Below are 26,241 nucleotides of genomic sequence, written 5' to 3'. Positions count from 1 at the left end.
AAAAATACATACAATTCAGTATGGTTTATATATAGATATATATAGTCTGGTATACAGTTTATAGATTAGGATATAATAATAAATAGATATACATATTTATATATTGTATAAACGATTACATCCTCTCTCTCTCCCTCTCTCTTTTTTTCTCTCTCTGTCTGTGTTTGTTGCAGCAACATGTGGAACAATAAGCGCACCTATCAAGGCAACAGTTTTTGAAGCATTTGTTTTTGTTTTTTTGTTTTTAAACATATTTGTTTTCGCGTCATAGAATTTTCACACACACACATACATATATCTATATATATTTATATATTGTTGCATATGATTATATAGTTAACTCTTTTGTGCTCATTTCAATTATCGCTTGGATTTTGTGGGCTCAGCTGGAGTTGTATCAGAATATAATAAGTATATAGAAATCAACATAACATATTTGTGCTCTGGAAATGCCGAAATGCCCTTCAGTACGGCTTGATAGGCTACATCAATACAATTGCGACAGATGGAAAACAATTTTTGGAAAAGTTCTTGCACATGCATCGTACGTAGACACACACACACACATACATACATATATTGTTTGAATGTATCTTTTGATTTTATTTTCTGTTCACTATTTTGGATTTTATCTTATCACATTTACTCTATATATTTATGCTCAATTTAGTCAAGAGTTCAAATCGTCGAGCGATTGCTTACAATGTCGAGCAGCTATATTTTCGAAATAGTTTTCATGAAACGTGTTTGCAAATTCAGTTTTACATTTAAATTCCCGGATTTACAGCATATAAGCTCTATAGTACATAGTATACAGATACATACATATATATATATAGATATTACTTAGCTCTCAGTTGAATCAATCCGCATAGGTACATAAACCTCGGCCAGCCGAGTTCAATATAGATTCTTTGATTTCGTTAGCAACACTTAAGTGCGCTCTCTTAAGTACCTGTTAAAGTTAGCAGCCGGCTTAACATGCTGTCAAATTCGCTGACATTTTCCGAAAGACGTGAAAGTTAACATGACGTTTAAACTACATTGCAAACTACATTGTAAAAGCAGGCGGTCAAATGACATAGATGAATTTTTATAAATTATCTGCTGCTGGACTCAGGTAGCAGGTATTGTCTGTTTAAACCGTTGGCGTTGCCATATTTGCACACAAATTGAATATTTCATTGCCAGCCACTAACATGAACTTTAACAGGCGCCTGAAAGAGCGAACCTTAAACATAGTACGCACACACACACATATACATATATATATATATATAAAGCATGCTGATCGATAGATTGGCATTACAAGTTTATCGATTACATAGCAATAGTTTCTTCTGTAATAGAATGCAACATTTACAGTTTTTTTTTTTTTTTATTATATATTTTTTTTTTCACTTTTTCTTGTGTGTTCTCTTTTGCTTTAAAAGTAAGCAACATATATATTTTTATTTGGTTTTGTTTGTCGTGTTCCATTTTTTCAATTTTTAGTTGTTTTCATTTTTCATTTTTGTTTTTTGTTTTCTGTTTTCGGTTTTAGTAATGTCTTTAAAAGTAAGCAATTAAATAACTAAAAAATAAATGTCTGGCCGGGCTGACTGCATGTTGGTTTATGTTTAAATTGTTAGGAGCCCGTGAAAGTGCAAACATTGTTGGATTGTTCAGCTGCCCAGCTAGCTCGAAGCGGGCTAACAGTGTTAAATTAGTTGGTTGTTTTGGGTTGTTAAAAATGTATAAACAATAAGCAAGACTTGCGCTGGGCATGCAACAAAAATAAAGAAAAAAAAAAAATTAACAGATAGATATATATATATATATATGGAAAGATATATATATATAAGCTTTAACAAATTTGCACTAATTTTTGCCGTTTATTGTGGCGATGGGCGTGGCGGTTAGGGGCACGTTCGCTTGCAACTGATTGCCAAGGGCGGCAGCTGGCAGCTTCCGTCGTTTGGGCAGAAACACCTGCAAAACGCAAACACATGAAAATAAGTGAAACAGAGCTCACATCTCTATCTCCCTCTAAAGAGAGAGAAAGAGAGAGAGGGAGCGAGAGGGAGAGGTATTACCTTGAGCGCACCCATGACCATCAAATAGAACCAGTAGAGCTGCGGCAAGAACAATATGGCAATGCTGACAAGGCAGCCACGCGGCAATCCGGACATGGCCGCCCACATGGAGGCGGCATCAATGGCCAGGCTATAGCGCCACATTACATAGGGCCACATGCAGACGCGGCAGACAAAGAATGTGGCCAACATGAGCAGCCCATTGACAATATAGACACGAGAATCCTTTAGGCCCATGGTGCTCAGTATGCTGCGCAGCGAGACAAACGGCGTAGAGAACTCCATCATGAACATATAGCTATAGATGCAATGGCCACCGCCGCGTATATACTGCAAGAGAAATGACCAATTAGATGGGGAATTTAAGTTTGTTTAACACTTACCGTCACCACGAGCAGTCCGAAGGTGCCAATGAATACGTGATGTATCATCATAACCGGATGTGTTAGCACATACTTTAGGAAATCCCAGCGTCCGTCTTTGGGTATCTGGACACAGGCGCCATCATAGTCGCATATCTCATGGGGTGTGCCCGGCGTGCTGCCATTGTTGTTACCAATTGATCTGTCGCCGCCGGCCGCCTTGTCGTAATAGCTTCTGGCATGTCCATTGGTAAACGGCTGAGAATTGGATAGACGCAGCAAGTGCAGCTTGTCGGCAATCTTCTGGGTGTGCACCTTGTACATGGACCAAATGTCATACATAAAGTAGGCGGTGCCAAACCAACCGTATGCCTCCATTAGAAAGTGCGAGGCATACACAAACGACTTGCTGCACGTCGACTTGCAGACGATCAGGCCCACCAGGAAGGAGAACGAGGCCTGTATGGCCGAGACGATTCTGTAAAGGGAGAAACAAAGACAAATTTGAGATCAGTTTGGTGTGTGTTAACAGGTGTAAAGAACAGGTGAGTGGGCTCGGCCAGTAGACACCCTAATCATAATATTTTCAGCACATTAACAGAGCACTGTTAACATATTCTAGTGGAACGTCTACTGTACACTTAACAGAGCAATGTAAGCAATCGGTTAGCTCTGCCGGAAAGAGAACATAGAATGGGGATATTTTAGGGAAATTTAGGGAAATTGTCTGAAGCACATTTCCTAAGCCGAAGCAATTGTTATTTGGTAGTTTCTTCAATCTCGAAAAATAAACATATTCTTCTGGCATATAAGACGCATGAGTATATACATTTATTAATAATCTTTGGGCATAATTTTGAGATACGGCTAAGAAGAATTTATATTTTTGTTTACCTCAATTTGACGCCTCACTAGGATTGATTTTTATTTAGACCACACGAAAGTGTTATAAGGCGAGGACAACAAACAACAAAGACGCAATTTTTCATGTGCATTTTTCCACGCTTTTGGGGCAAGTTTAAGAGCTATTCAAGGCCCACAAATTTCCCACAAATAAACAAAAATCAAACCAAAAGTTAAAAACTAGAATTAGACACACATCAAGCATTGCGTTCAGTTTTAGTAGATAGCACAGTTGGTCCTAAGACATAATATGATCTAACTGTGTGAGATTTGGTTCCGATATATTCCAATCGAGTCATGATCAGCACTTGCGGCCGTAGAAGAGTACGGGTAGACAGTTCTGGCGCAGCTGTTGCTCTCGCAGGCCCGTATGGGTAGGTGCAATAACCACCGGCTCCTCGGGCAGGCGTCGCAAATAGCAGCTGCGTCTCGGATGATAATTATCCTCCATTGGAACAATGTTGCCAAGCCTCACATCCTGATTGCAAGGGTATCGCATGCGGCCGCATGGCAGGCAATCCTTTATGGTTGCTCGGCACGTCATCCGGCTGGTCGGGTAGCTGTTCGAGGCGCATCTGTTTGCGGCACGCCTCTTATGCAATTGATCGAGGACAGTGGCCAGCATTAAAGGCACATCGGTGGTGGTGCTGCCGCCCCTCTCTCGTGTCTCATTCGACTCGATGTTGCGTGTGGGCGTTAAGTGCGTTTTGAATTCCAAGTCGGAAACAATCGACACTCCCGGCGGCATAATGCGATCATTGATGCGCCTGGTTGTGTTTGGAAAATCGCTGCGCTTTGATAACAGCTGCGAGTTCATGGGCAAACGACTCTCCGCCAATTCCTGTTCGGCCGCTGTCGTCGCATGCACCGTCAGTCGATCATGATTTGACCTACTCTTGTGCGTATATCTGGTCAGATTCGGGCCGAATTCGTTGAGGGTCGCTGTGGTGGGAATCGCAAAGATTGACGGCAGGTTCCCCTTGTCGGATCGTGTTGCCATTTTTGTTATATTTGGCAGCTGCTGTTGGCAAAAGTTGAATCTATGCGGCTGTCCGCGATCCAAACCGCATGTGTTCACCTTGTGGCCAGGGGCAATCATGGGCCGTCTGCTGCCGGAGCGCACACTGTACGGGGCAGGCGGCGGCGGCGGCGGCGGCTCCTTGGACAGGTAAACAGTATCGGGTTTCGTATTCTGTTTGGCAGCCGTCGTATCCATGGATGAGTCTGAGAGCCGTTGTGCCACAAAGTTGACACGCCGGCCTTCGGTCGCCTGCTTGAGTGCCTTGCTCAATGGCTTTGTCGAGGATTTCAGTATGGAATTCGGTTTTGTGATCTGCTTGTAGTTGGCTCTCTTAATTGTGGTAATCGGCGGCGCGATGGCGTAGCTAATAAGCGAATTCCGTGAACGGAATCTGTTCGCAGCCGGATAACCAAAGGATTCGCTAAGTGCCGCCAAACGTGCACTCGTTCCATAACTGTTGCGCTCGTTTGTCATCGGAGGCAATTGCTGCGTTTTGTAGGAGCTCTCGTAAATGCTGTCCTTAGAGGCCGGCCTGGCGGTTCTAGCTCTGCCATATTCCTGTTTAATAGTTGTTTTGCCGCCTCTATAGTCGGAGGATTCACTGTTTGTGACTGTTGTCTGCCGCACGATCTGCGCGCGCCTTTGATAGCGCTCCACTGGCCGGAGTTCACGTTTCTCTCTCAACCTTGACACATTTGCCGTTTGCTGTTGCCTTGGCTCCACATCGCTGGAGGTCTCCGGTTCGGATTTCTGCCAGCTCAAATCTGTTTCCGTTTCCGAACGCTGCGATTGCGAGCCAGACTCACCGCTCAGGCAGCACGATGAGCTGCAGGGCGTCGTATATACCTTAAAGTTCCTCTTTCGCCCAGATGTGTGTATATAAGTGCGTACGCTTGGAAGCACCGCACTGCGGCCAATGAACTTGCTAGTGGTGGGATTTGTTGGGCTAACCGTCGGCGGCATTTGCTTTGATGTGCTTGGAACTTTCTGGCAATTCCTATCGTCCGGGAACTGGACATCGCAACCGGAACGCGAACGGCAGCTGGTGACGTTTCGACCATGCTGCGATGTCTGTGCATCCATATCCGTATTATCGTCATCGTTGTCGCTGTCGGTGCCCAGATTGCTGTCGTCCATTGGGAGCTCCGGTGGATGCAGCAGCTGTGACGAGCCGTCGTAGCTGGATATTGGCCGGTTCGGCTGATAGAACGTGGACACCATATTGGCCATCTTTGGATCGTTGTTCATCATCTTGTTAATTCGTTCCCATTGCTGGCCATCCGCGAACTGCACCTGATCCAGACGCATCAGACGTGTTGCCGGACGCGGCGGCGGTCGACGTGTGCGCAGCGAACACTGCGCCTTCGAATGCGGCGTTTTGATCTTGAGCTTTGGCAATTTGATCGCTGCATCGCGTAGCTTCAATAGCTTCTCATTGATGGGCGGTTTGCTCGAAAATAACAGATTCAGACCGGGCTTCTCCGGTTTTGGTCGCTGCGACAAAATGCTCGATTCATTTGGCATGATGGTCGACATTTGGTTTGTGTAGCGGGTAACATTGGCCACACGCTCCTCGTTGCGCTCTACCGTATCCAGGGAGGTATCCGGATCCAAGGTCGCCACGGTGCGTTCTCTGCTAACGATGCTGTCCACACTTTGTCGCCTTGACACGGCCGGCACCTCGCGTTTTCTCTCAGGCTCAGCCGTGTGATAGCCACGTCCCATTTTTGGGCCGTGATCATTCCCATCCGCATCAGCATCAGCATCCGCATCCGCATCCGCATCCGCATCTATATGCTGTTCTGCTCTATTGCCGAAACGAGTCAACTGCACCCCAATGCCGTGCGCTGTCCTCGCATTGTACTGCCCGACCAGGTGACCAGCCCGGTGTGGATTCGGTCGGTTGCATCTGTTGTCTTCAGTGCGCCGCCTGCTCTGGATCGTTGACGAGCTGGTTGGGGTGCTGCTGTTGCTGCTAGATGGTGCACTTACGTATGGTTCATTATGGTTTGTTGTATGCCTTGCGTCGTTGTTAGTATTGTCGCTTGTCGAATTGACCGGACCTTTCCATGTCTGGGGCGCATTATGGGGGGCGGCAGTGACAGGAGGATTGTGTGACTGCAGACTTTGATCCGAGGAATATTCAGAATTCTGTGCCATATCCCGATCCTCCCAAGTGGATTGTTTGCTCTCGCACGAGTTAAAGTAGTCCGCACCGTCAAAGACCGTGGTGTTTCGACTGAAATCAGAAGCGCTTTCATCCGAATAACGCGAGAGCCAATCCGATTTCTGTGCAGGCAATTCGACATCATAGTTGGACGTTGGCACCATCCTTTGGTTTGATCTATTGCTGTTACTGTAGGTTGCGCGCGGATAAGCCCTGCCGGTGAGCCCGGTGTTGGTCCCTTGGACCGGTAGGATCTTGCTGTTGATCGTGCGCCTATTTCTAGGGCCAGGGCTCGGACTACGATTTCTAGTGCCAACTAATTGCTGCGATTTGCAGCGAGTACGCTGACTTTGCATCAGATTCGGACACTGCCTGACATTGGTTCGATTTCTATCCGCAAAGGTAACCGTGCAGCGTTTATGCTGTCGCGGCTTGATTCTCTTGCGTGCCACCAAACGCATTAGCTGCGTATAATCCGACACTTGCGTATAGCTGCGCGATGCTGCATTGCTCGTCGTGGGCTTGATATCCGCCTTGGCCTCTGGACATATTGTGCCCACGGACTCCAAATTGGTAACCGTCTCCCGGCTCTCAGTTGGTTCTGTCAGCGATGTTAGCCGCGTGTCTGGTATGCTGCATATCGAACTGATCTGTTGGCTAGATATGGACTCGCCTTTCAATGCCTTCAGATTGCTACAGTTTGCAGCGCTGGCATTTATTGTCTGTGCCGTCACTTGGCTGTCCGTCGACGACGTCTCGAAGGGCAGCTGTAACACGGGATTTGGCGGAGCTGCTGCAACTCCGGTTATCATAAGCTGATGTATCTGTGGTAATTGTGCCATTGCACCACTGACAACTTGCAGCTTGCCGGCAGTGGCTGGCTTTGGTTTAATGCCTATAAGACCGACTTGTCCTTTGGCCGGTTTCCTTTTCAGGTAGAAGCACTTTTTCTGCACAACCGATAAGCTGTTTGTGGTCTGTGATGCGTTGCATTGGCTACTGCTCGAAGCATTTGTCTCCTGGCGCTGTTGCCAGTTGCCATGTTTCGGCTGGCGCGAGAAAAACGATGACCCCCTCAGGCTTCTGGATTTTTTCTTATTTAACGAACCGCTGCCGTACGATGGCGGCTGGCGACTGATCGTGCTCAGGCTGTAAAGCAGATAACGTCCTGGCTGAATTGCACGCTTGCATAGGCCCGCCACGCTGCCCAATACGCCCTTTCGCTTGTTCTTTCGCTCAGCCTCGCCCTCTTGACTGCTCGTCGAAGGAAACTCCATGTTCGCTGAGCTGGTCAAAAAGAACCAGCCTTTGCGTTTGCGTGCTCGTTGCTTTGGCAGCGAGCTGGCAACACTCGACGGCCTCGACTCAACCAGCGAGCTAAGATCATTCATGCTCAAGGGCTTGGACTTGGCCATGCCTACTGAGTTCGAGACAGACTTTGCCAGTGGATTGGACTCAGCCATGTTCACGGAGTTGGAGTCGAATGTGCTCATCGATTTGGATTTAGTCATGCCCACTGTGTTGACGCGCTCCCTGCCCAGAGAGTTGGACTTAACGAGGCCCGGAGACTTGGACTCTATAAGGTTTACCAGTTTGCTCTCCACCAAGGTCATGGGATCAGCTACAGTACGCTGTTCATTATCGAGCTTGTAGCTGACCCTGGGCTGATTTGGATTTGGTGCGCTTAACTCCGTTTCGGATGACTGCGCCATGCCTACAAATGGACGTCGTCGCTTGCATGTTCCTTTTCTGCATGGAATTGTTTCTGTCGCCTCTTCTGGCTCAATTGTTTCATTGTTGTCTTCTTCGTTGGGTGGTTCCTGTTGCTGTTGCTGATCGACAGGCTCAATCGGGATGCAGGTCTTTGGACATTCGTATTTAATGCACATTTCGCGGGTGCAGACGTCTGTGGCACATGGTTCATGGCAGTCGTTCCGCTCGCATTCGCCTGTGTTCGCACAGCAAGCATTGCATTCTTCTATCGCCAACACCGACGATTCACACTCAATTTCATCCTCTATAGATTCATCCTTTGGCTTTTTGGGCGGCCTCTCCGGCACTTCTATGGCCAGCGACTGATCGCCCAGGCACGGTTCACATGCACATTCCGGTAGCTGCTCGCAGGGGCAAGTCGGCGCCGCTTTGCTCCAATAGCGCAAGGGCAAACCGTATAACGGATAACGTTCGGTCATCCCATCCTCGTAGCTCTTGAGCAGGCTATAAAACTCTGGCGAGATGCGGCGAAAGCATGCCGGATCGAGTCGCCGCTGCGGCGCCTCGCGCAAATCATACTTTTTGCGCAGACGCAGCGGCGGCGACTCGCTCCGGCGCATCGCCGCCACACATTCCTCGGCCATGGGCTGGCCATCCGCCTGGAAGATGCAGGCGCACGAGTTACGGCGTCGCGGACGCAAACAGTTGCACGTGCGCTCTTGATACATTTGACTAACGCTTGTCTTTGGCTTTTTGCTGGTCGAGCCGGCCGAAAAGCGATTCCTTTCCGTCACTGCATCCGGCTGGCAGCCGGCCAAATGCGGATTGCAGACCGTAATATTATTGGTTGGCTGCTTTTTTGGCTCCGGCAGCAGTTCCTGTTCGGACGGCTGCTTCTTGGCCTTTTCGGTCGTCTCAGTGTCCGTAGCCTTCTTCTTCACACACTGCTTTTCCTTCCAGATGCGGGGCTTTGTTATGAGCAGCGCCTTTGGCGGCCATTTGGACGGTTCCGCACACTTGCATATCGCTTCACCCTGGCGCTGCTGGTGTCGCTGCCGCTGGATTAACAAACGACGCCTGCGCCGCTCCTGACAATAATCCAAATATTGAACGCTGTGCTGCAACGGCTGCGGCTCATGGCAGGCGCATCTCTTGCAGTCGCACGTTAACGATATTGAGCTGGGCTCGTTCAGTTGCATCTGATACCGCAACTCCCGGCGCTCATTGAGCGTGACCGTGTCGAGAAAGACCTTCTGCTTGCGAAACCATTCTGTGGCCAAATCCGGCACAACAAGTCTCTCCTGTTTTCGTTCATGGGCCAACAGCTGATCGACCACCTTTTGACCGCGCGCCCGACGTCGTCGTTGGGGCGACAACGATCTGGCAGGACATTTGCGGCACATGCAAACCGACGATTTGTGCCTCTCGATGCCACCGGGATTGCGCGGCGGAAAATGTTGCATCTCATTGACCACATAACGTTCCTGGCAATCGAGCTTGTTCTCTTCATTCTCCTGCTCCCAGCACACAATGTTGTCCTTTAGGGACAATGTCATATCCATGTTGTTGCTGTTGTGATTGCTGTTGTTGTTGCTGTTGCTGTTGCTGGCCGGGCTCGTTGCAATCACCAGCTGGCTATCGCATAGTAGGGAACCCTCAACGCTGAGGGCACTCGAGTCTGGGATAGCACTCACTGCTAATTTGGAAATGCCGAAAGTATTTAAATAATTCGAATTTTGAAGTTAGAAATCCTTTAAAAATTGTCACTTGTTAAACATGCTCTTTTTTTGTTATACAATTAATGAATGAGAGAGAGAGAGATAGAGAGAGAGAGAGAGCTAGACAGGCACAGTGCGAGAAAAAGACCCTTCTCTCATCTGCTGCTCCTCTCTTTTTGGCAAGTCTCTCTCGAGAATTGCCTTGGGTCTAACTTGTCATTCATTGGAAGTCGAAGATATGTCATTTGTTCTATTCACGGGTTTTTTTCTAAAACTTTCATTTGATTAACTTGTTATTTCTCTGAGCTTGAACAAGTGCTTGCCCGAAACAATGAACCTAATGAATTAGGGTTTGTTTTCATTTTTATTTTCTGTAAGATTCTCTCACCCTCTCTATTCTCTTCTTTCTCTCTTTCTCCCTGCTGTCTAGGTGACTCTGTCATGCGGGCAAGAAAGATCCGGATTCGAATACCCGGCGAGTTTATGGACATATTGCGTTCTCTTGGCTAGAGCTATAAAAAAAAAAATGTTCTTTGCTTGTTTATAGCTATTAATAATGATAATATTTTGTTTATCTAGCGCATAAATCTCTGCCGTACTCTCCAATTTGTTAATGTACCCCGTATTGTAAACAAATTTGACGTAGAATAATTTTCATCTTCCCCCTCTTCTTCAACAGAAACTGAATCGCCTTCAGGCGGATTGTACAAAGAGCAGTCGAAACGTAAGCCACAAAATGGTTTGATCTAAGGCACAAGAAACTAGTTTGGAATTGTTGAAATTGGGGTTTACTTTGATTCAAACAGAAACAGATGCCGGGGGCGTTGTACGTGTGCGTAATCATGTGGCCTTTTCATTGGAATATATTCATCGGAAATAAAATTCGAGCTCAAAACCAGCAACAGCAAAATTATTGAAAATGTGCGCATCGTGCCGCGGTGGCTGCGGTCGCTGCGTTGGACGCTGCAGATGCACCGGCTGCTGTGGCCCCATGCCAGATGCCAGTTGTCGGCCATATCTGGAGAAGCTGCAGCCCGTATCGAAATATCGCTGGTTTCGTCATTGTACCACAGACGGTTGTCAAAAATGTCAAAGGGATGACGATGATGATGATGATGGCGATGATGATAATGGTCTCGATTGCGATTGCATTTGCCGCCGGAATCGTCACATTATCGAGGCGCTCAGCTGCCTATTCTCGTGCTCAATCCAATATATGGTATCGATATTATTCAAATTGGCCTATCTGCAACAGCAGCCGCTCAAGCGATTTCCACGCGATCGTGTCTGGGATGTAATGGAGAACGTTAAGGCGCCATACACAGAGCTAAACGATCTGGACATATATGACAGCATGTACGATCGGTGTGGACTGCCCATTGATCCGCTCGACACTGACAATATGCTAAAGATTGTACGGCTCATGTTCCTAACATCGGTGCTGACAATTGATCAGGAAAACTATTTGCTGAACATGTTGCAGCGCCTGAATGCCAAGGCCAATTGTCCGGTTCATCTTGATCTGTTGCTACAGACGCTCGAGGGCGTCGATCTGAAGAAGCTGGTGTGCAGCATGCGCGACCAGGAGGCGCTCACACGCGGCTTGTACACATCCCGCCTGTGCAATAGCATTTGTAAGCTGTACCGCAAAGTGGCCACAGTTGATAAGCATTTGGTTCGCCGCAATAGGAACAGGCGCCGCAATAATTATAATAACAAGCCAGCCGCCAGCAGCGAGCATACCGAGGAGGTGCCACCAACACGTCAATCTGTATTGAATCGCCAGTTTTGCGATCGGAAGCCCCCAGCCCAAAATGAGGCGAACACCTCACCCAAGAACTCCACCAATAAAACGTTGTCCAATCGTTTTAGTAATCCAGCCACAAGGGGCATGCGCTATTCTGGTACCACCAACAGCAGGCGTTACTACAGTAGCAGCATGACCAAATAGGGCCAAGAAGCCAACATTTCTGGCACAGATCGGTAACATTACGGATACGACGTGACTGGGCCGAATGGTGGTCGGGACCTTGTAAGGGTGAGGGTCGCATTGAAGGCAGCCAACAATGCACTTTTCTAATTTTGTTGTTGTTTGGCATCGAAAACACACACTTAAATTACATTAAATTACGCATGTCTATATATCTGTGTATGCCTTGGCCCAAAATAGATTACGTATAAACCATATATAGTTCCCACATACCCGATTTCGCTATAAAACGACGTCAACGCGCCAGGTTCCGAGGAGAGCATGCGATTGGGAGCGTCATAATTTCTTCATAGAAAAGGCGACAAAATTTCGCACGACAGCGCTTATGTTAGTGTTAACTAACATGCGAGTGTTAACTAACATGGACACTGTTACGGTTATGTTATGGTTATGTGAGTGTTAACTAACATAGACACTGTTGCGGTAATGTTATGGTCATGTAACAATCAACTAATGTAGACCACGTTGCGGTTATGTTATGGTTATGTGAGTGTTAACTAACATAGGCTCTGTTGCGGTTATGTTAGTGTTAACTAACAGTTGTGTGAATGAAACGGCTAACATTAAATGAGCTTTGCCAGGCAGCAGCGTTGAACAACTCGTTAAAAATGGGAATACAAATTGAAAAATACAACAAAATACTGATCTAGCACTGGAGTTGTGTGTCTTCTAGTTCTGTGAGAATTGTAAAACAACATTGATTATGTTCAGAAGAGCTCACTGTTCTCCATCCCTCGGAAACTGGCCAGCAAAAGTAGGCAACGATTTAAACACCAGGCTCACCTTGTTCAGCAATGAAAAGCTAACGAGAGACCAATTAATCACCCAGTGAGAGACCTAATACTAAATGTTAGTCTCTTTCCCCCAGTCTCACCTTTTATTCAGAATTAATCCACGTCTCATTCTCGTCCAGGGTTACTTTTTCTTTTGCAAACAAAGGAATGAGAAAACCTGAAGGGAGCTGAGCTTGGCTTGTCAACACACGTTATCTCTAAGGCTCACTGTTCTGTTCCTTGTCAGCTTTTTATACAGGGAGCTTAAAAGTGTGATCCGACTGAAAAAAGGCTGTCAAAATGCAGATACTATTTGGTGGATAAAGTGACTGTGCTTTGTTCAAATAGCGAGGGTCAGTTTACAGCATAGTATTAAATTCAAAATTTTCAAAAATGTCATTGTAGGTGACGACAATGATATCAAGAGCATGGCAAAAATGTCAAGAAACTGCAAGCGACAAGCGTTGCGCGAGCCGTTCGCGTTGCTGAGGCCAATTGCAGACCACGCACCGAACTGCATCGGGCAGATGGAGAGCCCAACACGTATTGTTGCTGGTCACCAGCGGCCAGACAAATTTCATCCGGTCGAGCAAGGGCAACGAATCGCCTGCAGCCGGGCATCAGAACAAACGCCACCAGTTCCGGCCGCATGTTTGGGCTGCGAATGCGACTGTACAAAATATATCCGAACGTCAGCGAAACATCCAATACCCACAGCCCTGCTGATGCGTTACATGAAGCGGGAAATGGAGCAAGGCGGCGTCATAAACAAACTGTACGGCATCAATTTCTATAACAACTCCCAGCCGCAGTGCGAATGCGTCCAGCCGGATGCGGAGGCGGTGCTCATCCAGCTGCGCACGCTACTGTCGCCGCACGGCCCGGCGACGGCAGCAGAGCAACAGCACTTAATGGAGCATGTGGAGCAGCTGTTGTTGCTGCCGCCGGAGCGACTGGCGCTGGTGCTGGAGCAGTGCTTTCTGTGCGGAATGCTAAGCGCCGCACAGTTGCGCCGGCTGCAGCAGCTGCTGCCGATGCACAATGCGCTGATGAGATTCTTTAGGCGCTTGGTATCGGAGCTGCCGCATTTCCATTACGATATGTCGCTGGCCGAGCATGTGGAGCTGCTGCAGCTGTGTCTGATGCTGCACGATACGAATGCCAGGCCGCAGGCACGTCGCCTGCTGGCAGCGACCATGAAGCACATGTGCCGGCTGCAGCAAACGCAGCTGATGCAGTTCCTCGATCAACTGAATCCTGCACAGCTGCAGCGGCTGTGCCAGCACCTAAAATATAGCTACATACGCATATCCGGCCGGCAGCTGCAGCAATTGCTGCACACAACGTTCCATGTGCTGAAATTGAAGCCCGGCCTCAGGCTGCATCACTGCGACAAGCAGCTACTGTTCGAGCTGGTCAGCATGCCGGCGGAGGAGCCGTTGACCATAAAACAGCGACAGTTTCTGCAATCGCTGCTCGATCATTTGCTGCCCATGATCAAGGCCGAGCAATTGCTCTGGCTGCAGGATCTCAATCTGAACAATACACGATTGCGTCGCTTTCATCTAATGCTCCACAATCCGGCCCTGCTCTGTGATCTGCAGCAGATGAAGCAGCTCTATAGGCATCTGCAGCAGCTCTGCCAATATCGTTGCATCTATGCCTAGCCAGCCGCATTGAAGGCTTGGATCGATTAGTGACTCAGCATCTTTCCAGCTCCTTCATTAGCTTATGTATTACCGTAGGGTAACTCCAAAAGAAATTCCGCATCATCTTAGGCTTGATCTTGATAGAGTCAAGTGACTAGTCGAACTCTCCATAAGGAGTTAACTGATTAGGAATTCTACCTAAGGCTAACTTGGCGTACTTGTAGCTCTTTTGATTTTGGTTCGAGCGGTCTATGATAAAATGAATTTCCTGCTCCGGTTCATCGCCATTCTACATTCATCTTCAATTCGAAAGCAAACTTAAGGAACGGCAACATTCTGTTACTTTCTTTATGAAATTGTCAGTACGGATTGTTGGCATATTTAAATATACGGATCGAAAGCTGCCATAGAATAATTGGTTGTATATGTGTGGAGAAACTTTGTTGTTTATGAAGTTATCGAGATATCTAGTTTTATCGGACTACTATATCATATAGATGCATGCAGGAAATGCATGCCGACAAGGGCATTGAGTCTTCGGTGTGCTGTACACTCCTGTAAACTGTACAGTGGCGAGTGAGAAGCAAGAGAAGTTCGATCATATCTGGAACTGTAAGCGAAAATAAAACGTGCGCACTTTTTACTATTTTCATCGAAGTATACCTTGATTTTTGGTTAGTAACAGTTCGTTTTCAGTTACAAAAAAATTACAAAAATGAGACCGTCTCAAAAAAAAAAAAAAAAAAAAAAAAAAAAAAAAAAAAAGAAACAAAATATACTAAACAAACTCCAGATATTCTTTAAGTCGGATCAAATTTGAAACAAAACAAAACACCAAAAAAAAAAAAAACAAAAAGCCCCAGACAAAAAAAAACAAAAACAACACTTTGGAAATTTATTAGTGGGCACAGTTAAAATTTCGTTTTTAAATTATTGCTACCAAGCGAATGTCTTTGGAAAGGTCGAAATTCTTTGCGGGGGCTCGGGGTGTCGAGACCAACGCATTCTACGGGTCCATGACGCTCGGCGCTGGCGAAGGTCACGGCTTTGTTGCCCATACAGCGGCGCGTGCCCGCTTTGGAGGCGTCCCAATGCGCCAACAACAACAACAACAACAACAACAGCAGCAGCTGCTGCTGCAACAACAGCCGCCACCAACGGAGGCGGCAAAACCAAAAGTGGCGAAACGTCGCGGCGCACAGCCAAAGGTGGCCAACACAATGCCATGCACTGTGGAGGAGTTCACAAGGCGTGCCCAAGCATTGGCCACGGGCAAAGCTGTCGTCGGCGGCGGCGGCACAGCGGGCAAATCCGCGACGAGCAGTTATAGGCGCAATGTGCGGGGTACAGCTGGCGCAGATGCGGCGGCCAAGAAAGCGAATGCTGCAACGAACATCAATCGGAATCGCGGCCAGACAGTTCACACGTCCACAGGTGGCAACGATGCGAATCAGGAGTGGAGCATGCCGGCCAAAACGGCGAACGGTAGCGGACGCAAGCCGGTGGCGCGTGGACGCCGCAATGGCCGCGTGCGCAACGAGACGCCGCAGACGAAATGGCTGCTGATGCCGCAGAGCAATTTTCGGCAATGCAGCGAATCCTCGTCGGAGGCGAATTCGCCAAGCAATGCCAGCCAGCAGCAGCACGTTAAGCTGCGCGTTAAGGCCTCCTGGCCGGCCATCGGCAGCCGGATCAGCCCCAGGCGTCAGCAGATTGTGGAGACGCCCACAAAATCCAATGTACAATCGCGCTTATTCACAGTGCCCAGCCAGCGCCAAACGATGTCTGATGAGCCAAAGCAGGCGCAGCTAAGCGATCATGTGCGATCAATGCGACAGCAACAACAACAGCAACAGCAGCAGGCGTCAACGACTTTGCTGTTGCAGGCGGACGGCGTTAAACAGACGGCGTCCGTCGACAACAGTCGAAGGTCGGCGTCGTCCGTGAAGCCCAGTCCGAACAGCAACACAAATTGCAGCAACAACAGCTATCAATTGACGCTTGGCTTGAGTGGCAGCAGCAGCAGCACCTGGTCGAACAGTGAGTCATACGAAGCGCCCCTTGCACTCAAAGGCGACAACAAGACCATCAAGGTAACCTCAACCGTTATCAAAATAATGCCCGATACGCCGCTGCGCATCATAACACCAGCACCACCAGCAGCAGCAGCAGCACCACCACCACCACCAGCAGCAACATTAGCAGCAACAGCAACAGCAGCAACAACAGCAGCAACAGCAGCTGCAACAATTTCTGCGCCCAGGCCATCAATGCTATCGTCAGTTAACAAGCGTGTGCCGCTCAAGCAGCCACAGCAACAGCAGCAGCAGCAGCAGAAGCCTGCACAACAGCAACAGCTGCAAAAAGCAACAGCAGCAGCAACAGCAGCTGCGGCAGCAGCAGCAGCAGCAACTGCAACGGCAACAGGATCGTCGAAAATTGTGCGCGTGGATCAGCACAAGGTGCCAAAGACCATAGAGGATGGCATCGATATAAGCTATCAGTATTTTGTGTCTACGCCCGTTGCACGTGGCAAGAAGCCGTTGCCCATACGCTATTTATACAGGCCGATGGTGCGACGTTTGAATCAGGCGAGCACAACAACAAGGCATAGTCGTCGCAGCGGAGGCGGCGGCGGCGGCAGCAGCAGCAAAAAGGGTCTGTCGGAGGGCAAAACGGAGGAGGAAGAGCTGCTGGAGCAGAATGTTCGGCTGGATCAGGTTCAGGATGCAGTGGACTCATCGGCCGGCAGCAGCGATATTGAGTCCTTTGATTCGATCACAGAGCTAACTGAGCACAATCGCGATTTTGATCCGCCGCCAATTGTGGTAGATGCGAAATACTTGCCATTTGTAAAGCAATTGCAGAATCATCCCTGGCCACAGGAGCAGCGCAGAAAGGATGCTGTGCAACAGTTGCAAATACTCAAACAGCAACAGTTGCAGCAAATGCAACAGCAACAGCAACAGTTGCAGCTGCAACATCAAAAAGAAGAAGAGCAGCAGCTGCATCAGCAGCAGCAGCTGCTGCAGCAGGCACAGGGAGAACAGGAGCAACAGCTGAAGAAGGCAAAACATTTGCAAATGTTGCAGCAGCAACAGCAACTAATACAACAGCAACGGCAGCTAATTGAGGAGCAACAGCAACAATTGCTGGCACAGGAACAACAGCTCAGTCCACGCCCAGTGCTGATCGATTTTCAGCCAAATGTGACGCGTCTTAGCGCTGTTGGCGGTGCCAACATTTGCTATCATGCACCAATACGCGTGTGCGCTGGTGCTGTCGAACCAGCAACTGTTGCTGCTGCCGAGGCGACAGCAACAGCAACAGCAGCAGCTGTAGCCATGCCCGAGATAATTGAGGCGCCGATAATAGCTGCCATTACCTACGAAGATGTTGAGCTAAATGCCTGCGCTGCCGCCAAGACCGTAAGCTTTCAGATGGAAAGGGACAACAACTGCAACAGCAACGACAACAGCAACAGTTGCAGCCAGAGCGAGAGCCACAACAACAGCAACAATTGCAGCGTTTGCGGCCTAACGGCCATGCCCCCAAAAACAGAAAGGAAGCGACGAAAATGCAAATCGCGTGGCAAGAAGAAGAGCCGCAACTAAACGTTGCACCTCCCGAAATGGGTTGGCAAAAACGGGTTGCAAATAATATGCCACATTGATATTTTGGAAGCGTGCCCAATTCACAATTTATACAATTCAATTTCGATTATAATCCATTTAGTTATTTCCTTAATGTATTTATTTTCTTAATTTTTTTTTTTTTTTTTTAAATTTCATTCGGTAAAAGCTGAAATTACAAATTAGCCCAAAGCTCATTGATATACGCAATTATGATGATATTTAATGCGACTCGGGCCCAAATTGTTGGCACTTTGATGACTTCATTTCGCCACAAATCTACCATACATATACAATGACTGTTCCCTACGGAACGGGCCAAAAGGTCAGGGTCAGACTAAGGGCAAGGCCGCGCCAAACAAACCAAAAACACCCTGTCGACAATATTCTTGAGGGCTGCCGAGCTGGGCTGTTCGCCTCGAGTGCTTGTTGGGCATGTTTTTTTTTTTCATTTTTATTATAACAGCCATCAAATAAAGGATGCACAAGCATCCAGAGTGAGTGCGGTTGATTGGATAATGTCTCCATATTATATAAGTATTATAAGAATGCCATTGCAAATATATATTTAGCACTCATAATGATGCCTAATGGCCATTGGGTAAAATGCTAAAAATAAAATGGTGACTGACGAAATTTTATGTCATTTATCCTTTTGGTTGCTTTTGCCTTTCCATTGTCTTATGAATAGACAAAGAACTCATACATAAACCTTGTCATTATCCTGGCTGCAAGCCCAACCAAACTATTCGCTGGTTCGAACCAATGCGCTGGCTCGATTTACCTTGCACATATATATTAAAAGAAATTTGCATGCGAATGCACTTTTCACAATTTTCAATAACCACTTGAGAATTATAAGCAACGGACACAGATCTGTACTTTATTATATTATAGTATATTTGTTGATCAAACACTTCCTGAATTTATGCAATACCAAGCTTTCTATCAAGCGGACGTGGATTTTACGAAAAGCGTGGAACACGTCTCACTAATTTCAATGTCAAACAAAATTTGACAATTTGTTGATGAGGTGAAAACTGTTCTTTGTTAATATATTTAATCTGATTGAGCACTGAAGCGGAACCCCATAAAAATGAACCAATTTATTGGCACAATAAACAACAAATTTCACGGCTGGCATTGCCCGATCGAAGTTCTAGCGTAAATAAATATTCACAAATAATTGGATGGACAAATAATATGTTGCCATAAGTTAACGAATTGTGTCAACTGCTAACAGAGCGCTTCACAGATTTACATATAATTAAGTTTAATTAGAAGAATTAATTATAATTCCATGAGCAGACCAATTGATCTGCTGCTGGTATGAAACCGAAATGACCGTGTTGGCTGATTTTAAAGGGTATTCTCTTCTATATTAATCGGTTTTCGTTTCCCCAAGGGTAGCACATCGATAAATATCGATTTTGTTTATAGGTTTTCTAGGCTTAAGTAGTAGATAATAAGCGCTGGATACTTTTGTATTTGACATTGTGAATATCTCTCCGATATTGAAAGAAACTTCTCCCTTTTTAGGATAAGGCCTTGTGCTTTGGTCTACAGACACATTTGCTTGATATAAAAGCTAAGCTCCCAAATTTCACAAATATCAATCGATTAACAACGCAACGCATTCCAGAAAGACAAAAAATAAAAACATTTCTCATAGTGTTTGTCTGAGGTAAGAGAAAGGTTCGCATGTTTCTGACATCAGCTCAAGGTAGGCTTCCTTCTAGACGGACATTCATGTCTTGTGCACTCGGCTTTCTGTTCTTTTTCGGCGAAAACTATTCAAAACTTCTGCACCAACCACACATCGACACACGCCACGCCCAAAGATTAGCAGATTGTCTGTGGCACACCCAATGTTCGAGAGGCAGAATCGGCGCTCCAGTTTTTGCTCGACATTTCGTGCTAAGTGCTCATACAGCCTTGACGCTCTGTCGTACCCCTGACCGAGACTGGCTGGGCACATCGAAATGGACGCATTAGTTCCAATTACGAATGGGCATTGACCATTGCCCATGTCCGTGGCTAATGAATGGCGTTCGGCGTCAATATATGTATATATGGGGGCTGTTCCCGATTCGCTGGATGCCGGGCCAAATAGTTCGCATTTAACCTTAATAACAATCAAAGGCAATTGTGCTAAATATTGATATCGGTTACTGGGTCGTTCAATGGGCTTTCAGCCTCGCCTTGCAATCATAATATATACAGATATATATATATCTAAAAATATATATTAAAAAGGAAGAGGCGCAGAGCAACAACAAATAACACTAATAATAATAATAATAATAATAATAAAATACTACAACTATGTCTAATTAAGATTTATGATGAAAGTCAAGGCTGGTCAAGGTGCGAGGTGAGCCACGAGCATCTCACAAATTGCCCTCAGCCTCATACTAGTTGTTAGTCAATAGAACTAACGCGCACACACACACACACACACACACACCGTGCACACAGAAGCTGCAGTTAGTATACGAGTAAATTGTGTTGTGCGCCGCACAGTTCCGCGTACAATGGTTAGTTATATATTATATTTGTATACCCTGTAACCATTGCAAGAGGCTATTAAGGGTTAACTGTGTACGTAACAGGCAAGTGTTATATATATATATATCTATATTATATATACATATTCTTGATCAGCATCCACAGCCAACGCCTCGATCTCCGTAACTATTGCGTGCGAATTTGCTTCTATTTCATTAAACTTATCGATAACCTGTCGCGTGTCCCTCAAAAATCTACAGAAATCGATAGACATCGATATCGATATTGAGTTTGAATGCATATCTCAGCGACACTCAAAATCCAGCATGTAGACTCGCTTATAGCATACGAGGCTTCAGTTTAGTTCCCTTTATAGTTAACCTTTCTCATTTCAACAGATCTGAACTTTGCCCCCTGCATTTTGATGGACTTCTGCACAGGGTATCTCCGAGTTGTTCACATGAAAGCCCCCTACCTTGTTTTATATATATATATATATATGAGTGGGCAGGCATTTGTTTTAGCTGTCAGGCACAGAGTGCAGCTAATCTAAACTGACACACACACACACGCACACTCAGAGAGAGAGAGAGTTACACCTACGCCCATGTCCATGGAAACGACAGACGTCAGAGCTCGCCTGTGTGTTGGGATTTGAAGGGCGGGGGCGGTGAGCCTTTCTCTGTGCCACTTGGCGCTCAAAGGGCTTAGTTGATTATCATTGGAAGTGATTAGAGCGTGCGTCATTAAATGCATAAGTAGTATAGCACATTCGTATCGATTTAAGTTGATTAAATTAGAACATACAAATTAAATTCAATATATATGCAAGACAGTATAACAGCATTAACAGGATGACTATACCAATCGAAGTGGGACAGTATAACAGTTTAGTAGGCGAATAGACAAATTGTCAAAGTCGCACAGTAGACAATTTTAATGAAACAGAATAACAATTTAAATAGGATAGTAGACAAGTTTAAGTCGCACAATATAACAGTTTTATAACAAATGTTTACAATTTGAATAGGACCATTAACGAATCTTATTCGAGCAGTTAAGTAGAGTATAACACATTCAATTAGGCATAACCACTTAAGTAGCACAGTATATCAATTGATGTAGCAAAACAACAGTTTTTGCAGATATAACAGTCAGGTTTAAGCGAAACTAATAATATAATGCGCGAGTTTTTTTTTGTATTTTATGAGCTATATAAAAGTCTTAATAGGACATTAGAAAAGTTTTGAAATGTCATTCTAACAGCTTTTAAATATGTTAATATTCTTTTGCAACATGCTTCCTTTCAACATTAAACGGTTACAATAAGTATAACAATTGACACGCTTCTCGTAGAACAATTGCAGCGAAACATGAAATGATATCATTTTTAATGCTGCCTGAGAACAGCTGATGTATAACTATTAAAAGAGTAACGATCAAGTGTATGACAGTTGCCACATGTAACACAGCTGTTAGATGCTTTATTCGTTTTTTAGCGCCATGCTGTTATAAGTTGTTAGTGTATAACAACAATTGCCAGCTGTGGTATAACAGTTGCCATTATAAATCTTATAATAGCAGCTCTCTGTCTCTCTTGCCCAGCTCAACTTAGTGTTATGATTCCCCACTTGTATACCAATTGTATAACACATTTAAAGTGATTCCCCCCCCCCCCCCCCCCCTCACCCAACACCCTCCCTTAACCAGCACGCTCAACAAATGCCATCAAATGCACAGAATGTAATCATTAGGGGGCAACGCGATCTTGGAAGAAGAGGGTCGGAGAGGATAGAGGGTCCAAGTGATTCCATTCAAAGTGAGCTAAACAATTCTACACACAGTTTAATTAACACTCAACAGCAGCTGGGCCAAAGAGGGGGAGGGAGGGTAGCCGAACCAGTTTGAATGAACGCCAATTGACGTTTGCAATGCGAATTCGATGAGGTTTATTGTTTCTTCTTTTTTTTTTTTTTTTTTTTGTTAATTGTACAGAAATGTGGACTCTTCTTCTTGAGTGCGACAACAAACGAAACGAATCGAAACGAAACGAACTAGAGAAACAGATCAAGTGCATTACGACCCAAAATCCAGATATTATATGCGGAAAACCTTCGAATGAAACTAAATGACAAATTGCAACGTTGATTAAATTTAAACAATGCTGAGAAAGTGAATAATTGGCTTAGAAAACAAGTGCGATACATTTTGTGCTTTCATATGAAAATCGGTTCAGTTCACTGTTGAATAGTTCTTTTGAAGGTCATTGATTTGAACTAGTTTCGGTCTCTCTCGTTCTCGCACTCTCTCGCACACGGATTGCTTGTCTCAATTTGCCAGCTGCCTGTTACGAAATCCTTGACCATGACACGCTGTTTGACCAAGTCAATGAATGGCTGAAACTGTGAATGCATGGATGAATGGGTGAATGGGTGAATGGGTGGTGATTGAATGAATGGGCGTGTGCGAAAGGCAGCCTCAATTGTGATTGGGAGCTCGGAGCTGTGGTCAAGGCCACTTAAAGGACTTCAATGGCATTGGACCATGGCCAAGGGGCAAGTCATAAATATATGTATATTATTAAAAGCGCAAAATCAATTGGGTCACATACTGTGACAATATACAGTGGTAACACGCATTGAAGAACTGCCGTGAATAAAATGAATACAAAATCAAAATACGACATTGAATAGCATACTCACTTGTTGGTTATTTCCAGGACATCGGATATCATTAGGCGATACTTGTTACGGAATTGCTGTCCTCGCTTTGTCTCCAGCAGATACTTGTTGCAGAAATCGGTTAAAGAAACGAAATAGATGAAACCCAGTGATGTGAGGAACAGACCACGCTGGAGCGTGATGCGATCGGTGGTATTCGGTATTTGCCATAGGCTGCCGCAGGCCAAGCTCATCGAGCCAATGGAGCAAGCCAGCGAGAAATAACAGCCGCAACGTAACGGCATCGGCGCCGATTTGCCGCCAATTGCTTGCTCTGTTGCCTCTGCTGTATCTGGCTCTGGTGCATCCGATGTATCCGTTGGTTCAGCTGGAGCTGCTGCATCCTTGCAGGCGCCATTGCTAACCAGCGGCTGGCACAGGCTGTTGCGACGCTGGTGCATGGTTTTTCCTGCTGCTGTGGCTGCTGTTGCTGCTGCCTCTTTTACCGCTGTTCCGTTTGTCTAGTAGGGTGCGGAGGAGTAGTTAGTTGGGTTCACAACCTGTTGCCTGGACGGTGCTGTCTTGGCTGTTTTTGGGTTTATGTTTGTGTTCGGCCTTCAGAGGTGGAAGAATTTCATTTTTGCAGCTGTATTTGAGACAAATAAAAAGACGCTAGTCAGTAGTGTTCGACTAGCAAATACCCTATATATAAATAGTTCCAGTTCAGTTTATACATTTAACGGAACTAGTTCCGTGTACACCAATATCTATAAATATGAACTAGTGCTTAGAAACTAGTTCAACTGAAAGCCAAATTTATTGAGCATGTCCAAACAATATCTATAATATATGCCTCTGAACCACTTTTGAGCCCAGCTTCAATGCCATTTTTTTTTTTTATATACATTTTTCGAATTGAACTAAAAGCAGTTTTGAAATTTCTCAGATTGAAGCTGGATTCTGTATCAGAAAATAAACTATAAACTGGATTTAAGCTGTTCTTTTGCAGCTGCTTGGAATCACTTTTGCAGTATTTTCGAACTAGTTCACATGAAATAACGTATTCAATTGCAATTCATCTATGCCAGTCTTAAGTATATATACTAAGCAAATGTGAGACGACCCAGATAAATCTATATATATATATATAAATGCATATATATGCTATGTATATGTGTAACGTGTAACTGTCTGGTCGCAGGCAATAAAGCGTTTTCTTATCTCGAACGAAGCGGAACTCAATCTGTATGCTCATTATCATCCAATTATCATTATCAGTTGCGACCCTCGCTTGTTGCTGCGGCGGCTGCTGTTGTTTCATATTTGATGTACACTTTAAAAATATTTTCGGACTTTGTCATTACTTAAAGCTGTAACACATAAGTGTCTGTGTCTCCGTGTGTGTGTGTGTGTGTGTGTATTTGCTTAATGCTCTTGAAGCTCATACAATCTTATCTAGCATTTAAGTTTATTAGTTTATTGCCACTTGCGCCTTTTGCATTTATCATTTATCACATGCATGAACTTTTTTTTTATCGTATCCAAATGAAATGAAGAGCGCGCGCATACTGTCAACACACTGTTAATGCGCACTGTTACGCTCTAGAGCTGTTAAATTACATAGACGCTGTGTACATAGGGGCTGCTCTCATACAAAGTACAAATTTCAAATGCTAATTGACATTCGCTTTTGTATGCAAATGCATGTGAGAGTGTGAGTGTGAGTGCGAGTGTGAGTGGGAGCGCATTGAAAACAAAAGTTGCACTCACACTCACACTCTCCTATGTGCGGGCATGCATTGCAAGAATTGAGATACATAAAGCATAAAAATGTAGGTCAAGCACGTTGCATTGCCTAAATAAACAATTAGTTCACACACACACACACACACATGCACACAAACAAAACCGCAACAAATTGAATTGGGCGCCAATTGTTGGGCAATTTTGTTTAGCCAAGTTGCGCGCGCGCACAAATAAAAACAACAACAGCAACAATTACAAATAGAGACAGCTGATCGACGCTGCTTTATGAGGCAATCAATACAGTTTTTGGCACTTATTTATAAGTTTTTGTGTCACTTTCATTTACACGACGAGAGACGCCCACACGCACGCACGCACACACACACACACACACACACACAGAGATGACGCGCGCGCAGTTAGCAGCAGCCCGTCACAGCTGCTGCAGACACAGTTAACACGCATACGCAATGGACAAAACATTCATTGATTATGCAATTCCAAGAATCGCATTGCCAAATTAGTTTAAATCGTGTATCGCACTATGCACTCGCATTCAAGCAACAAAAACAAACTCAATAAAAGTGATCTAATCTTGCGCACACTGTCATACACACACAAACATATACATACACACACACACACACACGCGCGTTTTGTATGAGGTACTGCATTTGCCGGCAACGGCGTCAGCGGGCAAATCCACTTGCATTTCATGTTGTCATTTCACAATTTCGAATCACACACACACTGTACACATTGACAGCATTATTTAGATATGCCAAACATTACGACTCTTATTCGTACGTGTAATATATAATGAAAAAAATAAAATAAATACACAAATTTATAGAAACGCAAACGGCAGCGACTTTTAAACTGACCCAGTTAGATTGAACAATAACAGCAGAGTGGCAGCTGTCAGCAATGTTAGGAGGCTGTTATGCTCGCCAGAGACCTGTTATCTCTTACATACATAGCAACATCGATATATCGATGTTGGCGATATTTTATGGCTGAAACAAGACACATCGCAGACAACATACAAAACTAATTATTAATATTGGAAATATTGAGCTGAAGCGCTAGCGTTATGTCTAATGTGACAATATTTTTTATAATGGTCTGTCATCAATATAAATTATATTTGAACTTTAGGAACCTGTGTAATAAATAATCGATAATATAGTTTATACGAAAAGTATATGCAAAAAAATAGTAGCCTTTAGTTACGTTTACTAAGGGGCAAAATAAAGTTAATGAATTAAATAAATTCGTAGCATTAAATACGGTAAATTAAATCACCCGATATTTAGTTAACTGA

At 45.2% G+C, this 26,241-nt stretch overlaps 4 protein-coding genes across 4 annotated transcripts; 3 read left to right on the top strand and 1 right to left on the bottom strand.

Moving 5' to 3' along the window:
- Positions 1-1,794: 1,794 nt before the first annotated feature.
- On the bottom strand, positions 1,795-25,878 carry LOC6636145 (ceramide synthase). The gene is made up of 5 exons (XM_015168697.3): positions 25,802-25,878; positions 23,214-23,817; positions 2,459-2,915; positions 2,076-2,405; positions 1,795-1,971 (listed from the first exon to the last, which is right to left on the bottom strand). Exons 2-5 carry the CDS (start codon positions 23,630-23,632, stop codon positions 1,861-1,863), a joined length of 1,317 nt encoding a protein of 438 aa, XP_015024183.1. The 5' UTR covers positions 23,633-23,817; positions 25,802-25,878; the 3' UTR covers positions 1,795-1,860.
- LOC6636001 (uncharacterized) lies at positions 10,763-12,099 on the top strand. The gene has a single exon (XM_002059465.4). It carries the CDS (start codon positions 10,879-10,881, stop codon positions 11,908-11,910), a length of 1,032 nt encoding a protein of 343 aa, XP_002059501.1. The 5' UTR covers positions 10,763-10,878; the 3' UTR covers positions 11,911-12,099.
- Positions 12,847-15,146, top strand: LOC6636000 (uncharacterized). Its single transcript, XM_002059464.4, has 2 exons — positions 12,847-13,075; positions 13,128-15,146. The coding sequence occupies exon 2, from the start codon at positions 13,151-13,153 to the stop codon at positions 14,387-14,389; it is 1,239 nt and encodes a 412-aa protein (XP_002059500.1). The 5' UTR covers positions 12,847-13,075; positions 13,128-13,150; the 3' UTR covers positions 14,390-15,146.
- Positions 15,192-18,120, top strand: LOC6636146 (AF4/FMR2 family member lilli). The gene has a single exon (XM_032440177.2). It carries the CDS (start codon positions 15,319-15,321, stop codon positions 17,983-17,985), a length of 2,667 nt encoding a protein of 888 aa, XP_032296068.1. The 5' UTR covers positions 15,192-15,318; the 3' UTR covers positions 17,986-18,120.
- Positions 25,879-26,241: the final 363 nt, after the last annotated feature.

This window comes from Drosophila virilis, chromosome X (genome assembly GCF_030788295.1).
Source record: "Drosophila virilis strain 15010-1051.87 chromosome X, Dvir_AGI_RSII-ME, whole genome shotgun sequence".
In the NCBI taxonomy this organism is placed as follows: Eukaryota; Metazoa; Arthropoda; class Insecta; order Diptera; family Drosophilidae; genus Drosophila; species Drosophila virilis.
The sequence above is the reverse complement of the archived record's forward strand: the minus strand, read 5'-3'. Positions and strand labels throughout refer to the sequence as shown.

Excerpts from the sequence above, each read along its gene's own strand:
- LOC6636001 (XM_002059465.4), top strand. The coding sequence starts at position 10,879 with ATGTGCGCATCGTGCCGCGGTGGCTGCGGTCGCTGCGTTGGACGCTGC.
- LOC6636146 (XM_032440177.2), top strand. The coding sequence starts at position 15,319 with ATGTCTTTGGAAAGGTCGAAATTCTTTGCGGGGGCTCGGGGTGTCGAG.
- LOC6636000 (XM_002059464.4), top strand. The coding sequence starts at position 13,151 with ATGGCAAAAATGTCAAGAAACTGCAAGCGACAAGCGTTGCGCGAGCCG.
- LOC6636145 (XM_015168697.3), bottom strand. The coding sequence starts at position 23,632 with ATGCACCAGCGTCGCAACAGCCTGTGCCAGCCGCTGGTTAGCAATGGC. Across the intron at positions 2,406-2,458 it reads TCGGACTGCTCGTGGTGACG|TATATACGCGGCGGTGGCCA; the intron begins GTAAGTGTTAAA and ends TTTCTCTTGCAG. Across the intron at positions 1,972-2,075 it reads TGGTCATGGGTGCGCTCAAG|GTGTTTCTGCCCAAACGACG; the intron begins GTAATACCTCTC and ends TGCGTTTTGCAG.